Source organism: Diadema setosum, chromosome 19 (genome assembly GCF_964275005.1).
Source record: "Diadema setosum chromosome 19, eeDiaSeto1, whole genome shotgun sequence".
NCBI classification, from domain to species: domain Eukaryota; kingdom Metazoa; phylum Echinodermata; class Echinoidea; order Diadematoida; family Diadematidae; genus Diadema; species Diadema setosum.
In genome coordinates, this window is record NC_092703.1 from 8,211,652 (window position 1) to 8,221,474 (window position 9,823).

The 9,823-nt window shown below is 38.6% G+C and overlaps 1 protein-coding gene across 1 annotated transcript; it reads right to left on the reverse strand.

The window, feature by feature from the left end:
- Window positions 1-2,509: 2,509 nt before the first annotated feature.
- On the reverse strand, window positions 2,510-6,857 carry LOC140243030 (uncharacterized). Its single transcript, XM_072322770.1, has 3 exons — window positions 6,545-6,857; window positions 3,262-5,977; window positions 2,510-2,606 (listed from the first exon to the last, which is right to left on the reverse strand). The coding sequence occupies exons 1-3, from the start codon at window positions 6,855-6,857 to the stop codon at window positions 2,510-2,512; spliced, it is 3,126 nt and encodes a 1,041-aa protein (XP_072178871.1).
- Window positions 6,858-9,823: the final 2,966 nt, after the last annotated feature.

Consider the following 9,823-nt stretch of genomic DNA (forward strand, 5'->3'; position numbering starts at 1 on the left):
ATTTCAAATTTTGATCGACAGTTCTCATAACGTAGATTCGAGCCCACATGTCCATTGGGTCCCTGTTTATGTTGCAGCATAATGAAATGATATAATACAATAGTTGTAAAATTATGACAGTTGTAGTTGATGGGGTAACAGCTTGGTTTCATCCAATCATCTGCGAGTATTCCAATCCTTACTGCAGTTAGTGCAGTTATAATTAGTAAGGCAAGTCCATGTTAAAAGGTTCTCAGTAGATATCCACTTGTTTTTCACCTCGACAATAGGGTATTCGATTTCATAAGCAGCAAAAAAAAAAAATACTAAAAATGAATTACTTGAATTTTATCACAGAAACATAGTGGGCAATCACACATTATTTCATCGTACCTCGTTATACCGAGTTTCAACTGTTTTTGCAAATCTTTATGACATGGCGCCCATATGTCATCCAATTTTCAAAGACATGGCATTGGGGCACATATCTGTAGCACCATTGAAAAAGTTTAGCAAGAATTTAATAAGAAGGGAACAGCTAAAACCTGGCAGTGGGGTTAGGGGTGGCCACTTCGTCTCACTAATTCTGCTAATAATGCACCGTTTACTGCAAAATTTAGACGAAAATTCGTTGCTCAATGCAATATTCTTGAAAGTATCCACTAACTGGAATGCGAAATTCGCCTAAATAGAAGTCGCGTTCAGTGATAATGCCATTGTGTGGTTGTTAAAACCTTCTTTCAATACTGTTAAACATCGATTGAAGCCACCCGCAATGTATTTGCGGCAGTACTATAATAGGCCTATACGTAAGCACCTTGCCTCTTTCCCACTTAACGATCTATTCTTTCTGTCTTCCCTTATTACGTGGGAATTATGGATAATCGTATTCTTTCTTCTTTTCTTTTTAAAAAGGAAAAGACTGGTAATAAGACTAATGGAGGAGGAAATCAACGGTATCCTCTATGATGTATACCAGGTGTAGATCTTTATCTGTATACGTCATAACGCTTATCTTCAATTACAAGTTGCCATTGCATGGGGCTCAGAACTTTTGTTCTTCTTGCAGGGTTATTAAACAGAGATTTACGCTTGGGCATCTTTTCAGAAGTCTTGCCTTCTGGAAAAAAAAAAGAAGAGAGAACAAGAAATCACAATTAGTTGAATGAATGACACACAACATTGACATTTACACATTCCCGCCTAATTGTCTCAGTGAAACGTTTGATTCTAGAAACTTCTTTTCTCCTAATGCGAGAAAACACTTCATGAAAAGCGTCCTTGAGAGATATACTATTACACGAACTTTCTTTTTCCAGTAGCTCTCCTGTATTTACTGCAGCTTTGAGGAGCACAACTGAAATGGATGTGCAAGCTCTAAACGCATGTAAAGATTCTTCGTAAAGAGTTCGTAAAATTGTAGAGGTCAAAGTTCAATGGAACTGAAACTTTGTGCCTAACAGCAACCGTTTACTACACACTGGATATGAGAGTAGGTCACGAATTGACTTGTTGCAAATGGTAGATTGCGATTGCAACAACTATTTTCTTATTCGCGTCATCACCGAGGCTGTGAGCAAATAACTTTACTACAACCGTCATTAAAAACTGTCAACGTATTTCATCGATGCACAGTTCTAATCTATACGCTTTTCATGTAATAACAGATTTTCGTTCATATGGTGGGAAAGAAATCGCTTGTGGTTTTTGTTTTATAATGTCTTTTCTTTATTATTGACCAAGGTATTTCTTTATTTCTTAGAGCTAATATTCTATTATCATAATGAATGAAATGGCAAGTTTATACTACAGTGGACTCCCGTTATAACGAAATCCTAGGGACAGGCAGTTTTCTTTTGTTGCATAGAAATTTCGTTGTAACCGAAGAAATGAACAATATAAGACAAAGAGCAGATAATATTGCGGCCTGAATTTTTATTTCGTTTTAACCGGAATTTCGTTATGATCGTGTTCGGTTTAACGGGAATGCACTGTATTACATTTCACTGGTAGTGAAATGAGAATTTTGTTGACTATAATTGCAGCTGGTCGTAAGCCATGTACATTGTCGGGGAAATAATCTCCGAGCAAAGTAGTGTCAATTTTCCACTTTCCCAGCAACTTATCACTACGGAAAGATGTTTCATGACATGACAACCCAAAACTACAGGAATGGCATGAATAACCAAACATGCAGTATAGATTATTGCAAACAAAAGCAATATATGTTAATTTTCCTATCAAAAAGAAGTTGCATTTCTCACGGAATAAGGATATATCATATCCTACTCATGAAAGCATTGAGTTTTTAGGTGTCCAGTCCACAGATAATCATAGCATACAAGTGATATGTTCGGTCACAACGGATTAATTTTCTTTCTTGAGAGTCTTTGTTGATTTTGTAAGTATTAAACAGTCGGCGGAATATTCTGCCAGTCTCGTAACTAACGCGTGTCCCCACAAGGTACGTTAGTGGGCGTATAGTTCGGGCTCCAGATGGTGAGAAGGGGGAGCAGACGACGACGTGCGATCAGAACTCAAGCACGATCGATCGATCCCGAGCGAAGTCTTCACGTAATCGGTGTAGCTCGCTCAGATCCTGGGAGTGATCGAAGCACGCCGTGAGACTGTGTGCAAAACGTATAAGAATAAAACAAGAAAAATAAAATAAAATGAAATAAAATAAAACAAAACATCTCACTCCTGAGCATCTCATCTTCATGGCAAATTTAGCCTAAAATAACTTCTGTTTAGCGACCCTTGATGGTGCGCCGGAAATCAGTGTAATTATACTTATTCGGGGTCTCTTTCCTCAACATAAAACTGTCAAATTCAAATTTGTCCTGCACCAAATATATTCACCCCCCCCCCCCCGATTTACCCCTTAGTGACTTAATTATTAGAACATCTAATGCTACCTAAACACGTAACACACTTTGTTGTATTAGCTATTGTCCGGGGAAAAGATATCTAACACTTACACAGATTTGGTCCTTGGATGAACAAACAATCAAAAGAAAAAAAAATCTGAATATGTTTATGCTTCTATCCTGCTCTGGATGAAAAGGTAAGGAGGGAGAGGAGTGGAGCTAATTTTCTAGATTTCCTCGCTGAGGAAAAAGATGCAATTCTAGGTTTATTGGATGAGCATTTTACTGTGAAAATGATAAGAACTAAGGTCATTTCTTTTCGACCCCCCCCCCCAAAAAAAAAAAAAAAAAAACTCACTTACTCATACATCTCCCGTTCTTTGAATGAAACATTATGACCTACAATAATTACCTTATAACTCTTACAGTCGTCTCCCGACATACGTTAATGATGTCCAGTCCTTGAGCCGGCGTCATCTTGATACCAGTGACTACAACTCGGTTGAGTATCTTGCACTCCTTGAGCGACTCACACAGCGTCCTCACAGTTGACTCACGAGCCGAGTATGCACAACCTAAACCGACTGACACGTGTATTGTATTTAGCGACCGGAGCTTTGCAAGAAGGGGAATGATGGCATCCATCTGTCTGTCAATCTCCTCATGTTCACCCATCGAGGATGTGTTGACCTCGACATGATTCACATTTGGGCACTTACCCAGGAGAGTATCGAGTTCAAAGCCTTTCCATGAATCGAGCCGCAGCACAAGCTTCCTCACGGTCAACATGTCACCAAGCTGAGAGAAGAAATCGGGATGAAGCGTTGAATTCACCACGCTAAAGTATTTCAGCTTGGTCGCTTTCGTGAGGATTTGGGCGAACCGGCGAGTTGCCAAGAGAGTGAGATTACTGCAGCTCAGATATACTTTGCGAAGTTCGGGTGGTGGAGTTGGGACGTCACCCACGTCTTCAGAATGCTGACAGTCAGTATCTGAACAAGAATCTTGGAGAGTGAGATAGACTTCTCGAAGAACAGGAAATTGTCCCACACAGAAAACCGCCTTCAGCACAAGATCTGCGCATGTTGTTCCGATTGGCAATTCAAGCACTTCAAGGGTCTTAAAACAGCCGTCGGGCAAATGTGCTATATTCTGAATGAATGTTGGTCCAATGGTGGATCTAGTCATCATCAAGTCGGAGAGAGCTGGAAGTTCTCCAAGCGCGCACAACAAAGAATGTGTGTCAGTGTTCTCCAAATCACACCAGGAAAGACTCAGTAAGGTCACTTCAGGGCAGTGTTTCTCGTCCAAAAGTTCGATTAAGTTGAGCATGGGAACAAAGCCGACGGCTGCAAGGAGAAGTTTACTAACTGCGTTTGTAATTCCGTCCTTCCTTGAGGACTTTGCCAAGAAGTATCCGAGGGCGGCGATCGAATGGACGGAAGGATTCGTGAGCGCAACGATGCACTTGTCCGAGAAAATACGCATCATTTCCTCATCAACACATTGACTTTCTGGACTCTCGAAGTAGCACTTCAGAATTACGTCGTGTGACGCAAAGAGAGACGATAAGTGTTGGATGATTTCCTTGGCAACATTCGCATCTTCTCCACATGTCAGCATGAGAAGCGGTTCGAACCGCTCCACGAGGAATTTATCATTGAGTTGTTTTAGAACGTCGTTGAACTTTACGCGGTTTTTCTTCCACAAATAAGCCAGATACACAGCAGCACACTTCTGCATCGTTTCCATGTGAGCGAACTGCACACGGGTCTCATGTTTGACAATCGTGTGTTTCTTTTTGTTTCCACTGTTGACTACTTGTACTTTTGATAGAAGTCCAACAGCAAGACCAACATCGACAAACTCGCGACAAAAGGTCAGATCCTTTTGTTGAAAGCCCAGGTCTTCATCAAATGCTAAAAGTTTCTCAAGGGCAACCTTTCCGAGACGTTGCGTGGTAGATTTGGGGGGATGTATAGAAACAGCATTGTTTCCGTTCTTTTCTCGGGACCGTCTAAGGGGGATTCTGCGAATGGAGCTACAGAAAGATGACAACCTGGACTTTCGCCCAATGTCAGACTCCAATCGCGACCTATTGAAGCCCCCGTCAGGTTCATCCTCCGGATTCTTTGATTCATGATGAGCCCACAGGCATTTGATGATGTGATCGGCAAGTTCGCTATTCGTACCGAGTCTATTTCCTTGTCTGTTACCCTGACCATTGTCTGTTTCCCATAGATAGCAAACGATGGTGCAAAACAAAGGAATGGAGCACAGACTCCCCAGGATCACAGGACTTGCCTCTAAATGTCTCATGAGTCCTTGAGCCATGGCGACATCATCTCCAAAGTAGGAGACAATGAAATCAAAGACATCTGCAGCTCTGAAGCCCTCTACCTCTAGTAGAGTATACTCTCTCAATGTTGACTCTTTCATTTGAGCGACCCTCGTCGGTCTTGCAGTAACCATCACTTTGCACTCAGTCAAACGCCGATTCTCAAGTATTTTCACAATATTGTCAGTTTTGTCTGCTTTTGAGGATCCTTGTGACAACTCCTCTAGTCCGTCTAAAATCAGTATTGAGTCATGGGGTCTTAAGCGGATAAGACTCTCGATTCTTTCGGGAGTGAAAGTTGTGTCTTCTGGAAGAAGATTCTGTCGAATCGCGTCACCGAGTTGCGATTCTTCGCTCAGTTTTTGAAAGGGTAGTATGAACAAGAGCGGGAGGTCGTGGAGCGGTGACGACGGATTCCGCGAAACCCAGTCCTGTGCGATCTTTGCAACAACTGTGGACTTCCCCGTTCCTGGTTCCCCTCGAAGGAGAATCCGATTGATCGGAAGGTTCTTTTCGGCACTAATGGTAAAAATGTGGTGTCGATGGCGCTCAAGCGGAATCATCCTGTGACCTCGGAAGGAGGTGTCTTCGAGCGTAATGGCAACGTCCGTGAAATAACGATCGATGGCCACCCTCGACCGAGAGTCCCAAGGCAAGAGGCATGTAGTCCCCAATCGAGATTTGTAGTTCATTTCGAGTTCTCGTCGGAGTTGTTGTATTTCCACTTCTTGAGCTTTTGTCTCATGTGGTGCATGATCCATGTTGTCGATGTTCAATTGATGGGCAGACCCTGCAAGAATAACAGAACAAAGCTAGTCTTGCATTCTCAGCAAACGATAACCAAAGAACAATATAAGCTGTCGTGTACGAATTTTCAATGTAGTAGTTTACAAACATGTGAGCAAACATGACCTAAGGGTGAAAACTGGTCATTGTGAAACATGTTGATGATTATGGGATGAGTTTGGCAGACGCAGTTTGGATATCCTTCACATGACCTTTGCTCAAAGGCAAGTATTTTAAGTCGCCCCACACCAGTATTCTGTGTCAATGAATCAGTAAATGCAGTCCATACCAAGTGCAAAACTACGAATTTCCCTCAAGCACACCATTTTTAGTTTCTGATTTACCCGCTTTAAAGGAAAAAAAAACTTGTCCATCTTATACAATGGAAGAGAGATCTGATATAACAAACTAATTTATCCGGTCCAAATGAATTTATTTCCTTTCTTTTGTATTGTTTATTGAATGCTGATATAACAAAATATCTGATATAAAGAACAAATTGTCTTGGTCCCAAGGATCTCGATATACCGAGTTTTCACTGTATTAGTGAATCTGCTGTTATTGTCCTTACCAACACCAAGCTGACGGGCCACTGATCCTAGCTTGGCCTTGACAAGCGCATCCCGGAGGTGCACCCGCGCCAAGTTGGGGTTGGTCTCATTCTGGCGCCACTTGATCAGCATCTGGTAAACGCACTCAGTCATGTTTGACCGGTGATTACGTTCAAGGTGGGCCAATTCCGGTTCCCTGAAGCCAAGGCCAAGGCCCACGAGCCGCCAGAACTCGGGGCCTATTTCCTGAGCCATGTTCATCAGCTGCAGGTCGGTCAACACGTCCTCCACCTCCAAGGCAGTTCCCTTGAGCTCTTCGCCGAGGAGCGCCATATTCTGAAGATGACCTAAAGACAGGAGACGAACAACAGTAGCAACCACACAATAAAAAATATAAACATAATTACATCGACGATTGTTTGACTCGAGTGAATGTAACGGTGCAAGCATAGTGTAAATTCTTATGCGTTTAGATAAGATTTAAGATTATTAAAGAGGAAAAAAGAATTCCCTATACCTCCGGATGAGATTCAACTACATGTACGTACGAGTGCAGGTAGAGAGATTTTTTGTTTTTGTTTTTTTGGTGTCTTTACTGGCATCATTTCGGTATGATAACTTTTCGCAGATGGATGACCTCTGAGTGAGTGAATTGCCATAGTACAATGTTCACCTATAATCACCTAGAATATTCACCTATTACTGTAACTGTGTGATGATGACCCAAATTTGATTCTTTTGAGGGTACTTATATGTATAACATCATATTCCATATATCACGGAACCAATTTCACCATGATATATAAATATAGTCAAAATATAATATGTATATATATATTTGTGTGTGTACATGATACATGTGTATGTGGATGTAGATATATATATATATGTACATGTGTATGTGTATGTGTATGTGAATGTAGATATATATATATATATATATATATATGTATAATAATGATTTATATATATATATATATATATATATGTATTGTAGAATATTTAGGCAGTGAATACGCGAAAGAAGAATGAAGATATCTAGGAGTATATGGCATTGTGCAAACTGATTTACCCTTCAGATGTATAGCTTCATATCCACTAATTTTGTATCCATGTACTGTAAATAACTTGCTACCTCCATGCTACATACAGGCCTATATTGTAATTTTATATTCTCTTTTTTTTTTTGCAACTATTCTTTTTCTGTCGTTTACTGTTAAACAGATGTGTATGTGTGAGTGTGTGCATTGCTTTACAAGTATTCCCTCTTCTAGTCAGTCATGTCTATGTGTAAATTGTAATTCAAATATTCTACCATTTAACCATATACTTGATGATAATGAATTTTTCTGGACAATGTATCAATTTTTTCACCTGTCCAAACATGTTGATATTGCCAAACTGCAGTCCCTGAAATTGAATCTCTTTATCATTAACTCAACAAAGCCACGTAATTTTGGAAATCATCACACCCTTGATGACGTAGAGAACAGTATAGACCCAAATTGCAAGTGTTAATATTTATTCACTGAAAATTTCTTGACTAAATATGCAAGAATCCAATCTCAATTGTCTTTATTTCATACAAATGTTAGAAGTCTTCAAACGAATTTTGATCAATTTATTATGTTATTGTCATCCCTTGAATATACATTTGATATTATGGCAATATCTGAAACTTGGTTTACCCCAAATTCCAGCACTGACTTATAAAATTATACCCTTGTACATTTATGTAGACAAGACAAGATCGGTGGAGGAGTAGCACTATATATTTCCACAGAAATGCAATATGTAATACGACATGATTTATCTTGTTCTACCACAAATTATGAAATACTTTTTGTAGAGGTTACTCATTATAATAAATCTATTATTGTAGCCTGTGTATATAGGCCACCGAATACTGACATTTCTTGCTTTACTGATAAATTGAATGATGTTTTTGAATTATTGCAAAGTGAGAAAAAAGATATGTATCTTTTAGGGGATTTTAACATTGATTTGTTGAATTACGGTTCTCACAGCAAAACAAATGAGTTTGTAGATATGATGTTTTTTTATTGTATGTACCCATTGATAGACAAACCAACTCGTATTTCAGTAAATAGAGCCTCTTTAATAGACAATATATATACAAATAGATTTGAAAAGCAGTTTCACTCTGGTATAGTTTATGATGATCTATCATATTTCCCAATATTTTGTCTGTCTGAAGAGAAATTTCAGTGTAACAATAGATCATGTAAGTCTGAAAGATATCAAAAACGAATAGTCACCGAAGCTAATATGTTATTGTTTAAACAGGCTTTGGAGTCAACTGAGTGGTTTGATAGTTCTGAATGTTCTCAGTATTATGTTAGTTATGATATTTTCATTGATAAGTTTTGTATTATATATGACAAATGTTTTCCATTGCAAAGGATTCAACGCAGGAAAAGTGTTAAGTTAAAGCGACCTTGGATAACAAGTGGTATCGTGAAATCCATCAATCATAAGAATAGATTGTATAAAAAAAAAACTCTGGGAAGCCACAGGTCTCAGTATATTCAGAAATACAAATATTATAAAAATAAGCTTGTTAACATTATTCGTAAATCAAAACAAATATGTTATAAGAATTTATTTTCTTCACTGAAAGGCAATATGCAAAAAACTTGGAAAGAAATTAATACCATATTGGGCACTCAAAAACAACACAATTTTCCGAACCATATGTACATTGACAATATAAAATGTACATCAAAAGAAGATATAGCCATGCAATTCAATAATTATTTTGTAAATGTAGGTCAAAAATTAGCAGAAGCAACATCAATCTCGTCAAGTTCATTTAAAGATTATATTGCTTCAGGAAATGTTTCCTCCTTTTTTATTTCACCAACATCTATTCACGAAATAATTGAAATAGCTTCTTCGTTAGATACATCAAAAGCATCTGGGCCAGATGATTACTTCCCCGAGTAGTCAAGGAATGTATTCATTATTTTGCCAAACCTTTGTGTGATATTTTCAATGCATCATTTAGCTGTGGTATCTTTCCAGAAAAATTGAAGACTGCAAAAATTATTTCATTATTTAAAAAGGGTAAGCCTGAGTATATTTCAAATTACAGACCTGTTGCAATTATTTCAGTTTTTGCCAAGCTGTTAGAAGAAATTATGTATAAGAGACTTTATACCTTTCTGACAAAGAACAATTTTTTAATTCCCGAACAGTTTGGATTCAGGAAAACTTATTCCACCTCATTGAGTATTATTCATCTCACTGACTATATATTACAGGAATTTGAAAAAGGA

Coding starts and splice junctions, on each gene's coding strand:
- LOC140243030 (XM_072322770.1), bottom strand. CDS start 6,857: ATGGCGCTCCTCGGCGAAGAGCTCAAGGGAACTGCCTTGGAGGTGGAG. Junction 5,978..6,544: donor GGCCCGTCAGCTTGGTGTTG/GTAAGGACAATA, acceptor TTATTCTTGCAG/GGTCTGCCCATCAATTGAAC. Junction 2,607..3,261: donor ACGACTGTAAGAGTTATAAG/GTAATTATTGTA, acceptor TTTTGCACACAG/TCTCACGGCGTGCTTCGATC.